Source organism: Coregonus clupeaformis, chromosome 27, assembly GCF_020615455.1.
Source record: "Coregonus clupeaformis isolate EN_2021a chromosome 27, ASM2061545v1, whole genome shotgun sequence".
Classification (NCBI taxonomy): Eukaryota; Metazoa; Chordata; class Actinopteri; order Salmoniformes; family Salmonidae; genus Coregonus; species Coregonus clupeaformis.
This window is the reverse complement of record NC_059218.1, coordinates 5,840,945-5,861,358: the sequence shown is the minus strand read 5'-3', so window position 1 is coordinate 5,861,358 and position 20,414 is coordinate 5,840,945. Positions and strand designations below refer to the sequence as shown.

At 44.3% G+C, this 20,414-nt stretch overlaps 1 protein-coding gene across 1 annotated transcript; it reads left to right on the top strand.

The window, feature by feature from the left end:
- The first annotated feature begins 3,658 nt into the window (after positions 1-3,658).
- Positions 3,659-13,950, top strand: LOC121541747 (RING finger protein 208-like). Its single transcript, XM_041851024.2, has 2 exons — positions 3,659-4,602; positions 11,673-13,950. The coding sequence occupies exon 2, from the start codon at positions 12,797-12,799 to the stop codon at positions 13,622-13,624; it is 828 nt and encodes a 275-aa protein (XP_041706958.1). The 5' UTR covers positions 3,659-4,602; positions 11,673-12,796; the 3' UTR covers positions 13,625-13,950.
- The last annotated feature ends 6,464 nt before the right edge of the window (positions 13,951-20,414 follow it).

Genomic DNA, 20,414 nt, shown 5'->3' with positions numbered 1-20,414 from the left:
CTCTTTCAACCCTGAAATCCCCCCCAGACTCACAGGCCCACGATGCACTGTACATGGCTACCTCTCTTACACGCCCTCCATCTATCCATCATCTGTACAGGTCCCTCTTAACATCTGAACTCTGTTTTATCCACAACCCCGTAACGTGGTCAATGCTACGAACGCCTTGGCTTCAAGATACCCTTCTCCATACCTGTATGACTGTCCCAGACACTATCTGGGAGTCACAACACTCCTTTGTTTGGTGTTCTTTGGTTTATGGACTTTAACATTTTGTGCATGTAAGATGAATGTGTAATGATGATGATAATAAGGATGATGATGATGCTGATGAAGGATCTGAATAGGACTCAGTGTCCAATGGTATCCAATGTTCACTTTGAACTTTCTGCCCTTCATGAAGTTACTATAGTTTGGTATATTGCAAACACTAGGTGGGGCTGCAGTATGAATAAACTTTAGATTTGAATGAGTGTCATTACCAAGATAACACTGTACTGCCAGTGGATTTAATGGCATTGACACATAAAATGTCATGCAATTAGAGGACAAATACCATATACATGAGTATGCATGACATGTACTAACTTTGATATCTAATTAATAATGTATTCCATCTTAGTTAGAAAAAAGTTTAACACTAACCTATTTTTTCGGAGCGGGAGGGACTCACAAACTCACACATTCCATCTCCTACCTGGAATCGAGCCTGGTTTTCGTGACATCAAAGTCATATTTCCTCTTTCCTCTAGCTGTCATTTTGTTTTGCTATGTGTTAATGAATGGTATCTCAAAGATGGAAGGAGCAGTGAATTTTCTCATGATACTGGGGTAATTGTCCACTTAATATACACACACACACATCCAAGCCATGCCCCCCTGCTTGTCACAACACTAAGTGCACCTGGAGGACCGACAATGTAAAATATCACGGCCATGGTTGGTTTACACTCTGTTAGTGTAAGTATACCTGTTGCAAGAAGTATACCCTAACCCTAGAATGGTATCGTTTCAGCAAACCATGACACCCACCATGTCAGATTGTTCTGAAATGGTTTATTTAGTTAGAAACAGATAAGATAAGCATTCCTGCAACATTATTTTGTTGAAAGACAATTTGAACTCTGTGAAATTAGGTTTATTGATTACACAAATATTTGCCATTTCAATTTATAGAATTCATATAATATTCAATAAATATAGTACTCCCCCATCCAATTTGGACCAAACCTCTTCCTAACAATGATTAGGATGTGAGGAATAAAAAAAAAAAAAAGGTCAAAAGCCACCCAAGGACCCCCCAAACCCCACACCAAGCCCACCCCAATGGCCAGTATACAGTATCAGTTCTCTGTCTGACAAGTAGTATGAAGCTGCGGCCTGGAGTATTGTTTCTTCATACTATGTAATGTATTCCCAGTGAATCTGGTGATGGTTGTTTTCCCCTGTTCAGAGAAATTAGGGCTAGATTTTCTCAGATCCAAGCTAACCGGCATCCACATAGCGTATTAGGAGGTGCACTGCATTACAGCTGTCAAATCCACAAGAGGCTCCTTGCGATTCCAAAATAGCCCCATAACCTCTAAAAGTCTAAGCCTAAGTCATATCATAATGTCTAGTTTGATGTACTGTTTTATTTATGATGTAGGCTATTGTTTTACTATGATGTATTGGTCATATTCTTGTTTGGACCCCAGGAAGAGTAGCTGCTGTCTTGTCAGTAGCTAATGGAAATTCTAATAAATACTAAATACTAAACTTTACCCAGTACCAGGACATTTTAACCGAAAACCTGGTTGCCTTTGCTAGGAGGCTGAAACTTGGCCGCAAGACCCCAAGCACACATCAAAATCCACAAAGAAATTGTTAATTGGCCACAACTTCAACATTTTGTAATGGCCATCTCAGTCTCCGGACATGAACCCAATTGACAATCTGTGGTTTAAATTGAAGAGGGCAGTCCATAAGTGCAGACAAATATTTTATTTTATTTTTTTTGTCATTTAGCAGACGCTCTTATCCAGAGCGACTTACAGTTAGTGAGTGCATACATTATTTTATGTTTCATACTGGCCCCCCGTGGGAATCGAACCCACAACGCTGGCGTTGCAAACGCCATGCTCTACCAACTGAGCTTCATCCCTGCCGGCCATTCCCTCCCCTACCCTCGACCATTGTGCACCGCCCCATGGGTCTTCCGGTCGCGGCCGGCTACGACAGAGCCTGGATTCGAACCAGGATCTCTAGTGGCACAGCTAGCACTGCGTGCTCGGGAGGTCAATCAATATCAAGGATCTGGAAAGATTCTGTATGGAGGAATGGTCTAACATCCCTCCCAATGTGTTCTCCAATCTTATAAAACATTTGAGAAAAAGGCTCAGTGCCGTTATCCTCGAAGGGGAGGGTGCCGGAGAATTAAAAACAGGGGTGCCAATAATTTTGACTTGTTAAACTAAACGTTTATCTTTAAGCAATTGTATTAGCATAAAATAATATAATAATAATACAAAATGAGCAGACAATATAGCTCAGTATTTGTATTATTTATTTTATATAGTATTTTTTGCTCCACTTTATCAAGGTTGCCAATCATTTTGGTTGTGACTCTACATCATACATTGTTCTCTCTATTTCTCTACAGCTTATAGTGTGTCATAACTCTTTCGTTTTTTTCCACATACCTATTTCATCATAATAACAAAATGATGGTATCTTAATGTTTGTATAGAAAGACACAGATATTCTTCTTTCACAGCTAAAGTATAAAGAATCAAGCAACTTCAATGGAATGTTCTCTCAATGAGTGCGTTATATAAAAACACACACATATCTTTTCAGTCCGATCAGAGGATTATTTATAGGTCAACATCGTTATGTAACGCTAATCTGTGATGGCTATGGCATGACGGCCAGGCAGGGACACTGCTTTTAAGTGTCTGCCACTTTGTGTTTGTGAAAGCGAGCTAATGACATGAATATTTCCATGTCTTATGTGATACTGTGTTTCAGTGAAATCTCACCATAAGTATTAAAAACCTCTATGTTGTTTTGAATAATGCAGATATTTTTCTATGTGGTCAGATTTTCTTAAATGAACTGTGTGGCTCAGTATGGTATGTTGGTCTGTAATGCAATGCAGTATACTTCCTGTGTGTTGTGTCAAATATGAGGGATTTGTTTTGTGCGATAGCTTACATAAGATATTCTATATTTGAATGTTTTTCAATTTCAGATGTGCTGCACTCTGCAGATTATATCTATTTGTTAGCAGCTTCCTGTATTTCCTGTGTGCCTGGCCTATGTACGGAGAATGTGTGTGTGTGTGTTTGTGTGTGTGATGGATTAATACTGTATATGGAGTATGATTCAGTGCTCTCTGCACATAGCCTTCATCTTTCAGTAGGTTGTGTGTGTGAGTGAGTGAGTATGGGTGGGTGGGTGTGTGTGCAGGGGAGAAGGGGGTGGGTTTTACAGGGCCCACATTGGCCGAAATATTTTTACTGGCGACTAGAAAACGTGATCCAGCCTGCAGAGGCACTGCAGCGGAGACTGCAGAGAGAGAGGGTGGGAGGGAGGGAGAGCAAGAGAGAGCGAGAGCAAGAGAGCGAGAGAGAGCAAGGAGAGCGAGAGCAAGAGAGGGGGAGGAGAAAGCATCAAGACATTTTCAGGTCGAGAGAAAGAGAGAGAGACACATAAGTTACATACGGTGAGAGAGACAGAAACAGAGCATGCGTGAGCCGGTGTGTGAGTGTATGCACAGAGGCGCATTGACAGAAGCTGAGAAGGAGAACGGGAGCACTGAGACGGCACTGAGGGAGAGATAACAACAGATGGGAATAAAATAAGAAAGAAAGGAGGAAAGACAGCAGTAAATACCTGAAGACCTGAGGCTCCTATTGAGACCAAATAGGAAGATAGAAAGAGAGTGACAGAGAAGAGAGGAGGAGAGGAAGATACCCAGAGAGACATCACAGGAACTCAAGTAATTACACAACCTCTTTGGCTGGCTGACAGACAGAGAGAAAGGAGGAGGGGTGGAGAGAGAGCCGGTAGCAACCGCCACTCGGCCACACCACGGAGGAAAGGGAGAGAGGGAGGGAGTGTGAAGGACGAAGGGAACAGAGACGAGGAGGAGAAGAAGAGGAGGAGGGCTCCACCACCAGTCTCTGTCCTCCATCACTGTGGCTGAAGGAAGGAGTGACGCATCCACCATCTGACAGCTCAGCCTCCATCTTACCTTCCCTTCATCTTTATCTTCCTCCCTCCACCTCTATCATTTATCCTCTCATGGTCTCACAGACAGGAATGAGCACCTTGTCTCCTTTGCTGCTCTCCTCCTCCTCCTCCTCCTCCTCCTCCTCCTCCTCCCCTATGGCAAAACATCCTCTGTTCTGCTTTCAGATGCATGGGCCATTACACGCACAGGGAAGCTCTACCCTGTAACAAGACTATTGTCATTTCACAACACAGGACAGTATATCTAGGACAGTAATCTCCAAAACCAACAACAAAAGCAACATCAACAACACACAACAAGAAGCAGGCTTGGCAAGGTGGTAGGAGAACTGGGAGACCACATGACAGGACTGACCTGCAACACAGGTAAAAGGCTTGATCGAGGATGCATCAATGTGCGAGTCTACACTGAGGGAGGTCTGTGTATGATGTTTGTGTCTGTGCGTTCTATATTGTGTGTGTGTGTTTTGTGTCAATGTATGTGCTGGTGTGTGTGCGTGTTTGTAGTTCCGTGTCTTTGTGGTTCGTGCATTTCAGGTTGCGGTTGGTTGAGAGAGTAGATGCATCACAAACCTCCATTTTGAGGACACATGCACGGGTTTAGACACACAAACACACACACATGTATACACCCGCTATGCACACACACACACCTGGTGGGGGGGTCGGATTCAGTCTACAGATATTCCATTGTTTGTTGACTGCAGGGGAAAGGGTATCTTTGGGGTATTTCAGATCTCTCTGGAGAGGGACAGGGGAGGGAGGGAGGAGGGGGACCTGTCTGGAACTTCCTGTTCTGTAGCAGTCAGCAGCACTGAGGGATCTCCATATTGACCATGCTCTGGGCTGGAGGTGCTGACTGCAGTCAGAGTGCTGAGCTGCATACTGCTGCCATGCTGCGATTGCATAGCTGCTGCTGGCGCACCACTCCCACACGCTGCCACCGCGCCAAACCTGGTCCTTCCTTACTTCTAACAGCCAACGAACCAAGCTCCCCAGATACACACCGCAGCCTCCATCACACAGCTCATACTCATCACTCGTCTCCCTTCTCCATCCTCATCACAGCAACAGTGTCGGTCTGCATCTCCCTGAGCTGAGACAGAGCTGCCGCAAAACTCTATTTGCTCAATCAATATGACCACTGGAATATTGATTGACCGTATGTTGCTCTACACGTCCCTCATAAATCCTTCATGAGGCTGTGTCAGGAGGGCATAGCCGCAGAAAGTAGGGGTGCTGCACCTGATAAATCAATTATATAATAATCATATATATGTAATAATACTCCCCCCCCCTCCCCTCGACAGCTCCCCCAACCCAAAACATCTTCACACGGCCATGCAGGAGGATCTATTATTGTTATTTTTCTGCTGGAGTTGACACTGTTGAGCTCTGACAGGCACAGAGAGAAAGAGGGGGGAGAGAGAGAGCGAGAGAGAGAGAGAGAGAGCGAGAGAGAGCGAGAGAGAGAGAGAGAGAGAGAGAACAAATAGTACTTGGCTGTAATGAATTGCGGGGAAAATGGCTGACATCTGCCTTGAATGACAGGAGTTAAATTATTAAAACATCTCCCCCTCACACATACTGTACACTCACTCACACATATCACTTCCCTCATTCAATCACAACAGGAACAGATCAGAATAAACATCAACATCCTAGCTTCAATGATACATTTACGTAATGGTATAATATAAACATAACAAGAATCCAATAAGATGCTGTAGTAAGGATTATATTACAGTCAGAATTCAGAAAACGGATTTCTAAAATGGATTAACACATTGGCAATATTGAATATACACATCTGAATATGACCTTTGGTAGCATAGATAACGACCAACATCCAAAGACCAACCAACACATAAAGACCAAAACAACCATGCAGAATCATATCATCATCATCACCATTATATAGGCCTATACTAATCAACAACAACAGATGCAATAAAGCTGTGCCTTATGGAATTCACAGTCATTTGAAATGCAGCACTTTACTCAGATCTGCAGCAGTCAACAGGGATAAATCTGGGGATTTGTCCACAGCCAGCTCTAAGGTCATCATACCATTTATGTAATCATAATACATCATAACACCAAAGGGTAGAGCAGAGATATGCTGATGCCTTTATCAGTCAAGACAGATCTGTGTACGCTAATCAGAACATAAACAGCATTATCTGTGTAGTAGTGCCGTGTGTGTTATAGGGGAACAGGTACCAGTCAACCAGTTATTTTGCCCAGTCCAGTTCAGGTCACCTGGCTGAGGCTGCGGCGTGTGTTATGGAGATGCAGAGGTAGAGGATAGAGGCAGGGACAGCCAGCTGATAGTGTCTGACTCATTCAGAACATGGTGCCCTTCTCCTGCTCCCTGCACTGCACAGGTGGAATACATCAAGGAGGAAGTGTGAGGGAGACAGCTGGACTGGGCAGTTTGGGTATGTGTGTGGAGGCAAATGGAGGGAGGAGGAACGGGGGAGTGGAAGATGGTAGAAATATTCGGGCTGTTTTTTCTTTTGGTAACGTGTGCATTAGATATGAATAACACAGTATATTTATAGTCCTGCATCTTTAATGAGTCCATGAAAGATGAGACTATAAGTAGTCTGGCTTATTAGCGTTTAATTGCATTTCTGCACGCATTTTTGTCTGTCAATTCAATGTGTGTATCATGGAATGTCATGGGTGGCATATGTGATGGGGGTGTACAGAATAAAGGTGAAAATGTTATTGGTGTTCTGTGTGTGTGTTAGGGTATGTGTATGTACGTAGGAATGTACAGATGGGAAAACAAGTATTTAGTCAGCCACCAATTGTGCAAGTTCTCCCACTTAAAAAGATGAGAGAGGCCTGTAATTTTCATCATAGGTACACGTCAACTATGACAGACAAAATGAGGAAAAAAAATCCCGAAAATCACATTGTACGATTTTTTATGAATTTATTTGCAAATTATGGTGGAAAATAAGTATTTGGTCAATAACAAAAGTTTCTCAATACTTTGTTATATACCCTTTGTTGGCAATGACACAGGTCAAACGTTTTCTGTAAGTCTTCACAAGGTTTTCACACACTGTTGCTGGTATTTTGGCAAATTCCTCCATGCAGATCTCCTCTAGAGCAGTGATGTTTTGGGGCTGTCGCTGGGCAACACGGACTTTCAACTCCCTCCAAAGATTTTCTATGGGGTTGAGATCTGGAGACTGGCTAGGCCACTCCAGGACCTTGAAATGCTTCTTACGAAGCCACTCCTTCGTTGCCCGGGCAGTGTGTTTGGGATCATTGTCATGCTGAAAGACATAGCCACGTTTAATCTTCAATGCCCTTGCTGATGGAAGGAGGTTTTCACTCAAAATCTCACGATACATGGCCCCATTCATTCTTTCCTTTACATGGATCAGTCGTCCCTGGTCCCTTTGCAGAAAACAGCCCCAAAGCATGATGTTTCCACCCCCATGCTTCACAGTAGGTATGGTGTTCTTTGGATGCAACTCAGCATTCTTTGTCCTCCAAACACGACGAGTTGAGTTTTTACCAAAAAGTTATATTTTGGTTTCATCTGTCCATATGACATTCTCCCAATCCTCTTCTGGATCATCCAAATGCACTCTAGCAAACTTCAGACAGGCCTGGACATGTACTGGCTTAAGCAGGGGGACACGTCTGGCACTGCAGGATTTGAGTCCCTGGCGGCGTAGTGTGTTACTGATGGTAGGCTTTGTTACTTTGGTCCCAGCTCTCTGCAGGTCATTCACTAGGTCCCCCGTGTGGTTCTGGGATTTTTGCTCACCATTCTTGTGATCATTTTGACCCCACGGGGTGAGATCTTGCGTGGAGCCCCAGATCGAAGGAGATTATCAGTGGTTTTGTATGTCTTCCATGTCCTAATAATTGCTCCCACAGTTGATTTCTTCAAACCAAGCTGCTTACCTATTGCAGATTCAGTCTTCCCAGCCTGGTGCAGGTCTACAATTTTGTTTCTGGTGTCCTTTGACAGCTCTTTGGTCTTGGCCATAGTGGAGTTTGAAGTGTGACTGTTTGAGGTTGTGGACAGGTGTCTTTTATACTGATAACAAGTTCAAACAGGTGCCATTAATACAGGTAACGAGTGGAGGACAGAGGAGCCTCTTAAAGAAGAAGTTACAGGTCTGTGAGAGCCAGAAATCTTGCTTGTTTGTAGGTGACCATATACTTATTTTCCACCATAATTTGCAAATAAATTCATAAAAAATCCTACAATGTGATTTTCTGCAGAAAAAAAATCTCAATTTGTCTGTCATAGTTGACGTGTACCTATGATGAAAATTACAGGCCTCTCTCATCTTTTTAAGTGGGAGAACTTGCACAATTGGTGGCTGACTAAATACTTTTTTCCCACTGTATGTGTTGTGCGTGTTGGTTGAAAGGAGGATTTCCCTGTGTGTGTTTGCTGAGATGACCTCTCAGATCTCTCGTCTAGCCTGAGCTCTGCTATCTCCATCTCTCCCTTTTCTCCCTTGTTTGTTTCTGCTGACAGGAACAAATGTGCAGCACATGATTTCATTAGTTTAATTCTTGGGCAGGCAGACTGACTGACTAACTGTACTGGGCTGGACTGGCCTGGGCTGCAGACAGCCAGCCAGCCAGACAGAGGGCCCTGGTATCTTAACATCATAGGCCTGACTGACTGATGTAGGGTTGCTACAGTTATAACCCTCCTCTGTGTTATCCCAAGGTACTAATGCCGCACCTCAGCAGGAGGCCTCCTTCCTCATCAGCTTCCATTTTTATTTCACTGTCGCCAAATGAGATGATAATTTTAGATGATTCATTTCCGGGGCTGTGATGCTGTGAGGCTCCTTGGGCAGCCAGCCTGAATGTTGCTGGTCCATGACCTCAATCATAAGACCGCTCCCTTGTCTCTGACTGACATGATATACATAATAATAAATCAAAATAAATGCCATTTAGCAGACACTTTTACCCAAAGTGACTTACAGTCATGCGTGCATACATTTTACATATGGAGGGTCCCAGGAATTGAACCCACTACCCTGGCGTTTCAAGCGCCATGCTCTACCACCTGAGCTACAAAGGACCATATGATTACATACATACATCAGGTGTCTTGTATGTGTGTGCAACTTGGATGTAAAATAGTAAAAGTAAATCCGGGACACTACAATTAGTATGATATGTTACGTTTTATATGAGACCAGGCTGGTGTGTGGGGGCATTGATGGATCAAATCAAATCAAATTTTATTTGACACATTCGCTGAATACAACAGGTGTAGACCTTGCAGTGAAATGCTTACTTACAAGCCCTTAACCAACAATGCAGTTTTAAGAAAAATAAGTGTTAAGTAAAAAATAGATAAGTAATAATTAAAGAGAAGCAGTAAAATAAAATAACAGTAGGGAGGCTATATACAGGGGGTACCAGTACAGAGTCAATGTGCGGGGGCACAGGTTAGTTGAGGTAATTGAGGTAATATGTACATGTGGGTAGAGTTAAAGTGACTATGCATACATAATAAACAGAGTAGCAGCAGCGTAAAAGAGGGGGTGGGGGGGACAACGCAAATTGTCCGGGTAGCCATGATTAGCTGTTCAGGAGTCTTATGGCTTTTTTGGACCTAGACTTGACGCTCCGGTACCGCTTGCCATGCGGTAGCAGAGAGAACCGTTTATGACTAGGGTGGCTGGAGTCTTTGACAATTTTTAGGGCCTTCCTCTGACACCGCCTGGTATAGAGGTCCTGGATGGCAGGAAGCTTGGCCCCAGTGAGGTACTGGGCCGTACGCACTACTCTCAGGTGTGCCTTGCGGTCGGAGGCCGAGCAGTTGCCATACCAGGCAGTGATGCAACCAGTCAGGATGCTCTCGATGGTGCAGCTGTATAACGTTTTGAGGATCTGAGGACCCATGCCAAATCTTTTCAGTCTCCTGAGGGGGAATAGGCTTTGTCGTGCGCTCTTCACGACTGTCTTGGTGTGTTTGGACCATGATAGTTTGTTGGTGATGTGGACACCAAGGAACTTGAAGCTCTCAACCTGTTCCACTACAGCCCAGTCGATGAGAATGGGGGGATGAATGGACACTGAAGGGAATTATTGAATACTATTCTACCTCAATTATAAAACATATGCACTGAACACATATTGACTTGAATTAGCCACGTATCATAAGGGATAATACATGGTAGGGAAATGTACTGTATGATACAGATCCTCTGGCACATATTGGCCTTGCCCTGGCAGATGCTAGTGTGAAATGGAGTGAGAGCTGAAACTCTTGCTCATGTACAGAGTGTGGGTTTGTGAACGAATGTGTTTGAGAGAGAAAGGGCAAGAAAGCGGTTATTTAAGAAGAAGCATTGCGGCACTGCGGTGCCGGAGGAACGCATTGAGAGAAATTGTGAGTGACACTGGCTAACGGCCTTCTCTGTCACTGAATGGGGTCAGATACAAGACGACAGTCAGAGTCAACAGAATGGCTCAATAGATGTTTTCATCAGTGAGATACAGGAGAGTTTACACATGCCTGCTCAACAGAGATGCTCTATTGGAACACGGTGGGGTTGTGTAGGTGATGTTTTAAGTGTCTGTATGGGAATGAGAATATGGGGAGTGAGAAAAAAGAGAGAGAGAGAGATAGAGAGAGGGTGTTTGTGTGTTGGGGTTTGAGGGTATTTCCGCCTGTAAAGCTACAGCTCTTTCACACCGTGTGAATCTTCAGAGGAAGTTGGGGGCAGGAAACCACAGTGAAAGTGCGCAGATAAAGAGACCATAAATAGAAACCAGGACCGATGCTGCACTCCCTTTTTCTCTCTCTCTCCTTCTCTCTCTTTCGCGGCATGTAGGTCAACTCCCTCGCTCTCCTCCTTCATGCATCATGTCAACCGAGAGCCTTGTGTGGAAGAGAAAATGTCATTTTCCTCCATTGTTGTGTTGACATGGAAACAGACATAGTACTATAAACAATGGTACATTTACACCACCTACATAACGCACATTACCACTCTAAATGAAACCTACTCACACACACTCATGATTGCCAATAGCTTTGCTCATTTGCCTCTGACCAAACATTAATATTTTTCATGCATCATATAGTAGGATGATAATAGGGGTCGACAGGATGCTAGCGGCATGAGGAGACCAGAACCACACAGACTCAATTATTTCAGTGTTCTATTACCACAGTATGCTTTGATAAATAGAGCATCTTCTCTACAGTTAAGGATTTCAAAGGAGGGTGTTCTATTCTTAATATTTCAGTGTACTCTCTAAAGAGGTATCTTAAAATAGAGAGAGTATCCACATCCGTCCACATCATAACACATCCATCATACAGTATTGCAATAACTTAAGTTTACTATTATACAGTCATAATTAATGTGTGATTTATTTTGATGGATGGTGTTTAATCAAACTCTCCTCTCCTTCCTCAGGTAACTGAGCCAAAGAGGATTGTGAGGACAACAGTCACACCATCTGACAGTCGGAGGCCACTGCTGTCAGTCTGAACCTCTGAGGGACAGACACACAGACCATGACGAGGAGACCTTTATCAGCCGACTAGTGGGAGGACTCAGTTTGAAAGTCAAGCACCCCTTCACTCCATCCTTAGAGAAATTCAGGAGTGGTGCGTTTAAGAGCTCGGGAGTCATTCCAAAAGCCTTTCATTGCCTCAGATAACCTCCCAAAAAAGAACTCCGCCAACCAAGGGGGCCAAAGGTCACAAAACCTTATTCAACCAAGAGCAGAGAGATAAAGAGAGGAGGTTCCAGTCTGAGTGCATACAGGTTGTTCTCACACACATTCACACACTAGGCCATTCCAAAGCCTCAGCTGGAAACAGGAACAAAGTGCTGGTTTCAGCAGCAACCACCTAGAAACAAGCCAGCCCCAAGCCCTGTTTGCGTCAGTTTCCCCTGACAAGCCACAGGATGCTGTGTGAGACAATACAGACTGAACGACTACTGAACAGCCCCTGCTGCTTGAGCTCTCCATTTTGAGAGAGTAGAATTCTTCACAACCCTGCAGAGTGAGTGTATTATGTGAGCATCTATATATGTACATATAAGATAATTTATTGGTGTTATCACTGAAAACATATCTTTGTGCTGATGTGTTGAGACCTGTCTGTTGTTCAGCTGCTATTGTGGTTGAATATCCAGTACATATCTTTATTGTATATCTATCTAAGACTGCACAGAGTAGTTTTAAGAGGACTAACTACCAGGCTCCGACTGTTATCCCTGTCTATCAGTAGTGTTTTTCAGAGGACAGTGTTTCTGTGTAATAGGGATGTCTGCTTCACTGCTCCAGGTTTGAGGGCTCTGGCTGTAGTCCTCTGTCCTTCTGTCCCACATAAAGACTCAGGGTAACAGCACCACAGACGTAGGGAACAATGGACAGAATCATACGTCCCCACGTCCCCTCTAATGGCTGACTGACACCCCCAGGTCACTTCAGAGCCCCGCCCTACTCCCAGCCCAAGCCAGGGGCATCGCCTGCTAAACCAGCCACAGCCCCCTCTCTTTAACAAAGACACAGACACACAATACGCTTAATGTCCATGTCCTGCCTCAGGCGGCAGCCTGTGACCATCCCCATGGATACCGTCAAGATCATCCAGTCTGAGAAGTTCCCCCGGGAATGCCCGGTACCTGTCACCCAGCCTCGCTTCGCCCCTCCCCCGCGAGTGGCATGGGACGGAGGGGGAGAGGGAGAGATCATTGTCAACCAGGCGTGCAGTGACCTAGCCCTGGAGATGACCTGCAGTGATCTGGCAATGGAGGTGACCTGCACTGACCTGGCCCCCACCAGACCCATGGTCTCATCTCCCCCAGCCGCCTTGGCCCACATGGGCCGCAGGGAGAGCTACCTGGCCCAGCGCAAAGCCAGCGCCGCAGAGATCTGCTACCACCAGTTCCACTACAAGATGGAGGACGTCATAGTAAACCAGTATGTGCTGCGTTCTTCATCTACCTCCTCCTCCACCTCCTCTTCCTCCTCGGGGCCCGTGATGCCCTGTGAACCCCTGGACTGCCCCACCTGCGGCCACACTTACAACTTTACAGGCAAGCGTCCTCGCATCCTCTCTTGCCTGCACTCGGTGTGTGAGGAGTGCCTGCAGATCCTCTATGAGTCCTGCCCCAAGTACAAGTTCATCTCGTGCCCCACGTGCAGGCGTGAGACGGTGCTGTTCACAGACTATGGGCTGGCTGCCCTGGCCATCAACACCAGCATCCTGAGCCGGCTGCCCTCTGACCCCAACGGCCCGGTGCAGTGGGGAGGGGAGGCCGATCGGAGTTGCTACCAGACGGTGCGCCAGTACTGCCAGTCAGCCTGCACCTGCCAGATCGCCAACCCCCTGTCCTCCTGTGGCATCATGTAGAGAGGCAAGGGCCAAACTGGTATGACTTAACCCTGTCCTGCCTCTTCTCTATCTCTCATGCATACAACCCCACACAGATGTATCTCTAGATTTAATTGTACAGATGGATGCTGTCTGGGTCAAATGGATCGTGAAGGACACTGTCTTGCAGACAAAAGCAGGGAAATAGCAAATAAATGTATTTTATGTATGAACTATGAATCATATTCCCCCTCTCTTGTTCGGATGTGTTTGTCATTGACATCTCTTTACATGGGAATGCTATAGGGGAGGCCTGTCCCCTCAACCTAGGGAAATGAAGAATAAACAAATGATTTTAAAAAACACACTGCTGTTTGGTCTGAACTGGCTATGGATGTTCAGTCATTTATAGACAAGATTATATAAAGTCGATAGGTTGATGATTTAAGATGTTTATACATTTCTCTAAAGTCACACCATCTCTCTTCCTTGTGGTGCAGGGAGTAAAATCCCTATAGCGCAGTTCATCTGACTAACTCCTCTACATGTGATTAACAATGTAATGTTTACTGTCAACAATAAGTGGTATATTGTTAATCGTCTGTGACCCTATGTAGGAGTAATTGTTATGATGAACTGGTTATACATTTTCCAACATGGTTGTTTAGAGTGCTGATGTCCTGTCTCAGTTACTGTAAATAAATCGGTCCTCTTCTTGTGGAAGATAACCAGCTTTTCCTGGAAGACTGATAAAGTGCACAACAATTGGGGTAGTCATGGAGTGGAAATCCAATAAGAGGAGCACAAATTCGATCATGGCTTCAATCAAGATTCTGTAAGGATGAAGAAATCTCTGTTATGGTTACATTAATAAATGTCTCATGAATCTCATAAATTGGGTATCGTTTGTTGCAGGGGCGTAGGCATGGGTGGGCCTGGGTGGACACAGGCCCACCCACTAGGGAGCCAGGCCCTGCTAGGCTCACCCAAATCAGATTGAACTAAAACAAAAATATTATTATTACAAAAATACTCAGCAGGTTACTTTTAGATTACTTTCCCCTTAAGAGGCACAGGTTTAGCTGGCACAGCCACAAAGTCATACAATCTGATTTAAACCTAACCCTAACTTTAACCACACTGCTAACCCTAATGCCTAACCTTACACTTAAATTAAATCAATTTCTACAATATAGCACATTTGACTTTGATGCTGGCCCATCTAGCGGAAATCATTCAGTTCTGCCTCAAGGACAAGACTCATCCCATTATATGTCAACCTGCTTATTTAGAGCCATTATAAGAATTTAAAAAAATATTACCAATTGAACATCTATTGCAGACTAAATCAAAGTTAGCACTTACACTGAGGGAAAAAAGTATTTGATCCCCTGCTGATTTTGTACGTTTGCCCACTGACAAAGAAATGATCAGTCTATAATTTTAATGGTAGGTTGATTTGAACAGTGAGAGACAGAATAACAACAACAAAATCCAGAAAAACGCATGTAAAAAATGTTAAATTGATTTTCATTTTAATGAGGGAAATAAGTATTTGACCCCTCTGCAAAACATGACTTAGTACTTGGTGGCAAAACCCTTGTTGGCAATCACAGAGGTCAGACGTTTCTTGCAGTTGGCCACCAGGTTTGCACACATCTCAGGAGGGATTTTGTTCCACTCCTCTTTGCAGATCTTCTCCAAGTCATTAAGGTTTCGAGGCTGACGCTTGGCAACTCCAACCTTCAGCTCCCTCCACATATTTTCTATGGGATTAAGGTCTGGAGACTGGCTAGGCCACTCCAGGACCTTAATGTGCTTCTTCTTGAGCCACTCCTTTGTTGCCTTGGCCGTGTGTTTTCGGTCATTGTCATGCTGGAATACTCATCCACGACCCATTTTCAATGCCCTGGCTGAGGGAAGGAGGTTCTCACCCAAGATTTGACGGTACATGGCCCCGTCCATCGTCCCTTTGATGCGGTGAAGTTGTCCTGTCCCCTTAGCAGAAAAAACCACCCCCAAAGCATAATGTTTCCACCTCCATGTTTGACGGTGGGGATGGTGTTCTTGGGGTCATAGGCAGCATTCCTCCTCCTCCTAACAGCGAGTTGAGTTGATGCCAAAGAGCTTGATTTTGGTCTCATCTGACCACAACACTTTCACCCAAGTTCTACTCAGAATCATTCAGATGTTCATTGGCAAACTTCAGACGGCCCTGTATATGTGCTTTCTTGAGCAGGGGGACCTTGCGGGCGCTGCAGGATTTCAGTCCTTCACGGCGTAGTGTGTTACCAATTGTTTTCTTGGTGACTATGGTCCCAGCTGCCTTGAGATCATTGACAAGATCCTCCCGTGTAGTTCTGGGCTGATTCCTCACCGTTCTCATGATCATTGCAACTCCACGAGGTGAGATCTTGCATGGAGCCCCAGGCCGAGCGAGATTGACCGTTCTTATGTGTTTCTTCCATTTGCGAATAATCGCACCAACTGTTGTCACCTTCTCACCAAGCTGCTTGGTGATGGTCTTGCAGCCCATTCCATTCCAATACTTATTTCCCTCATTAAAATGCAAATCAATTTATAACATTTTTGACATGCGTTTTTCTGGATTTTTGTTGTTGTTATTCTGTCTCTCACTGTTCAAATAAACCTACCATTAAAATTCTAGACGGATAATTTCTTTGTCAGTGGGCAAACGTACAAAATCAGCAGGGGATCAAATACTTTTTTCCCTCACTGTACATAGCTGGCCATAAATGGATGTTGCATTTTACTTTATGGGTTGGTTATGTAGGCTTCTTCTAACCCATTGCTTTCTACTACAGATAATTAATACCATTACGCTATAATTTACTTTTATTTTTATTTTTATTTTACAGTCTGTCAAATTTCCAGTCATTCCAATGAATTGTATACCCCTTGATCTTCAAAAATAGGACTTGGAAATATGGAAATATATACTGAACAAAAATAGAAACGCAACATGTTGTATGAGCTGAAATAAAATATCCCAGACATTTTCCATATGCAGAAAAACCTAAATTCTCTAAAATGTTGTGCACAAATGTATTGACATCCCTGTTAGTGAGTTTTTCTCCTTTGCCAAGATAATCTATCCACCTGACAAGTGTGGCATCTCAAGAAACTGATTAAACAGCATGATCATTAGACAGGTGCAACTTGTGCTGGGGACAATAAAAGGCCACTCTAAAATGTGCAGTTTTGTCACACAAGACAATGCCACAGATGTCTCAAGTTTTGAAGGAGCGTGCAATTGGCATGCTGACTGAAGGAATGTCCACCAGAGCTGTTGCCAGAGAATGTAATGCTAATTTCTCTACCATAAGCCACCTCCAACATCATTTCAGAGAATTTGGCAGTAAGTCCAACTGGCCTCGCAACTGCAGACCACGTGTAACCACGTCAGCCCAGGACCTCCATATCTGGCTTCTTCACCTGCGGGATCGTCTGAGACCAGCCACCCAGACAGCTGATGAAATTGAGGAGTATTTCTGTCTGTAATAAAGCCCTTTTGTGGGGAAAAACTCATTATGGCTCCCCAGTGGGTGGGCCTGGCACCTAAGTGGGTGGGCCTACTTGTCCCTGCCCATTCATGTGAAATCGATAGATTAGGGCCTAATGAATGTATTTCAATTGACTGATTTCCTTCATTGAAACTCAGTAAAATCGTTGAAATTGTTGCATGTTGCATTTATATTTAAGTTCAGCATAGATTAATCAAATTGTTAAACCTAAGCATAAACCAAAAACTAAGGACTAATTAGCCTACTCTGTTGTTTATGATTTTGTTGTCATGGAGGACTGATTGGGCTCATTACTTCGAGTTGAAAAATAAATGCCGCTCTCAGAATGGCGTGCTTTGAGCTATTTGCATATAGGCCTATACAATATATATATAGTACCAGTCAAAAGTTTGGACACACCTATTCATTCCAGGGTTTTTCTTTAATTTTGCTATTTTCTACATAGTAGAATAATAGTGAAGACATCCAAACTATGAAATCAAATCAAATTCTATTTGCCACATTCGCCGAATACAACAGGTGTAGATCTTACAGTGAAATACTTACAGTACTTACAAACCCTTAACCAACAATGCAGTTTTAAGAAAAATAAGTGTTAAATAAAAAATAGATAAGAAAAAAGAACAAATAACAAATAATTAAAGAGCAGCAGTAAAATAAATAACAATGCAAATAAAATAAAAAACAATGCAAATAGTCCGGGTGGCCATGATTAGCTGTTCAGGAGTCTTATGGCTTGGGGGTAGAAGCTGTTAAGAAGCCTCTTGAACCTAGACTTGGCGCTCCGGTTCCGCTTGCCGTGCGGTAGCAGAGAGAACAGTTTATGACTAGAGTGGCTGGAGTCTTTGACAATTTTTAGGGCCTTCCTCTGACACCGCCTGGTATAGAGGTCCTGGATGGCAGGAAGCTTGGCCCCAGTGAGGTACTGGGCCGTACGCACTACTCTCAGGTGTGCCTTGCGGTCGGAGGCCAAGCAGTTGCCATAACAGGTGGTGATGCAACCAGTCAGGATGCTCTTGATGGTGCAGCTGTATAACTTTTTGAGGATCTGAGGACCCATGCCAAATCTTTTCAGTCTCCTGAGGGGGAATAGGCTTTGTCGTGCCCTCTTCACGACTGTCTTGGTGTATTTGGACCATGTTAGTTTGTTGGTGATGTGGACACCAAGGAACTTGAAGCTCTCAACCTGTTCCACTACTTTTTATTTATTTAACCTTTATTTAACCAGGTAAGCCAGTTAAGAACAAGTTCTCATTTACAACTGCAACCTGGCCAAGATAAAAACAACAACACAGAGTTACATATGGGGTAAAACAAAACATAAAGTCAAAAATACAACAGAAAATAGAAAATATATATACAGTGTGTGCAAATGTAGCAAGTTATGGAGGTAAGGCAATAAATAGGCCATAGTACAAAATAATTACAATTAGTATTAGCACTGGAATGATAGATGTGCAAGAGATGATGTGCAAATAGAGATATTTGGGTGCAAATGAGCAAAATAAATAGACTACAGCCCCGTCGATGAGAATGGGGCGTGCTCAGTCCTCTTTTTTTCCATGTAGTCCACAATCATCTCCTTTGTCTTGATCACGCTGAGGGAAGAGGTTGTTATCCTGGCACCACATGGCCAGGTCTCTGACCTCCTCCCTATAGGCTGTCTCATCGTCGTCGGTGATCAGGCCTACCACTGTTGTGTCATCGGCAAACTTAATGATGGTGTTGGAGTCGTGCCTGGCCGTGCAGTCATGGGTGAACAGGGAGTACAGGAGGGGACTAAGCACGCACCTCTGAGGGGCCCCCGTGTTGAGGATCAGTGTGGCAGATGTGTTGTTACCCACCCTTACCACCTGGGGGAGGCCCGTCAGGAAGTCCAGGATCCAGTTGCAGAGGGAGGTGTTTAGTCCCAGGGTCCTTAGTTTAGTGATGAACTTTGATGGCACTATGGTGTTGAACGCTGAGCTGCAGTCAATGAATAGCATTCTCACGTTGGTGTTCCTTTTGTCCAGGTGGGAAAGGGCAGTGTGGAGTGCAATAGAGATTGCATAATCTGTGGATCTGTTTGGGCAGTATGCAAATTGGAGTGGGTCTAGGGTTTCTAAGATAATGGTGTTGATGTGAGCCATGACCAGCCTTTCAAAGCACTTCATGGCTACAGACGCGAGTGCTACGGGTCGGAAGTAATTTAGGCAGGTTATCTTAGTGTTCTTGGGCACAGGGACTATGGTGGTCTGCTTGAAACATGTTGGTATTACAGACTCACTCAGGGACATGCTGAAAATGTCAGTGAAGACATTTGCCAGTTGGTCAGCGCATGCTCGGAGTACACGTTCTGGTAATCTGTCTGGCCCTGCGGCCTTGTGAATGTTGACCAGTTTAAAAGTCTTACTCACATCGGCAATGGAGAGCGTGATCACATAGTCATCTGGAACAGCTGATGCTCTTATGCAGGCTTCCTTGTTGCTTGCCTCGAAGCGAGCATAGAAGTAATTTAGCTCGTCTGGTAGGCTTGTGTCACTGGGCAGCTTGCGGCTGTGCTTCCCTTTGTAGTCTGTAATAGTTTGCAAGTACTGCCACATCCGACGGGCGTCAGAGCCGGTGTAGTACAATTCAGTCTTAGTCCTGTAATGACTCTTTGCCTGTTTGATGGTTCGTCGGAGGGCATAGCGGGATTTCTTATAAGCGTCCGGGTTAGAGTCCCGCTCCTTGAAAGCGGCAGCTCTACCCTTTAGCTCAGTGCGAATGTTGCCTGTAATCCATGGCTTCTGCTTGGGGTATGTACGTACGGTCACTGTGGGGACGACGTCATCGATGCACTTATTGATGACGCCAGTGGATGATGTGGTGCACTCCTCAATGCCATCGGAATCCATGTGCTAGCAAAACAGTCCTGTAGCTTAGGATCTGCGTCATCTGACCACTTCCTTATTAACCGAGTCACTGGTGCTTCCTGCTTTAGTTTTTGCTTATAAGCAGGAATCAGAATTGCCAAATGGAGGGCGAGTGAGAGCTTTGTACTCATCTCTTTGTGTGGAGTAAAGGTGGTCTAGAGTTTTTTTTCCCTCTGGTTGCACATTTAGCATGCTGGTAGAGATTAGGAAGAACGGATTTAAGTTTCCCTGCATTAAAGTTCCCAGGCACTCGGAGCACTGCCTCTGGATGAGCATTTTCCTGTTTGCTTATGGCCTTATACAGCTCATTGAGTGCAATCTTAGTGCCAGCATTGGCTTGTGGTGGGAAATAGACAGCTACGAAAAATATAGAAGAAAAATCTCTTGGTA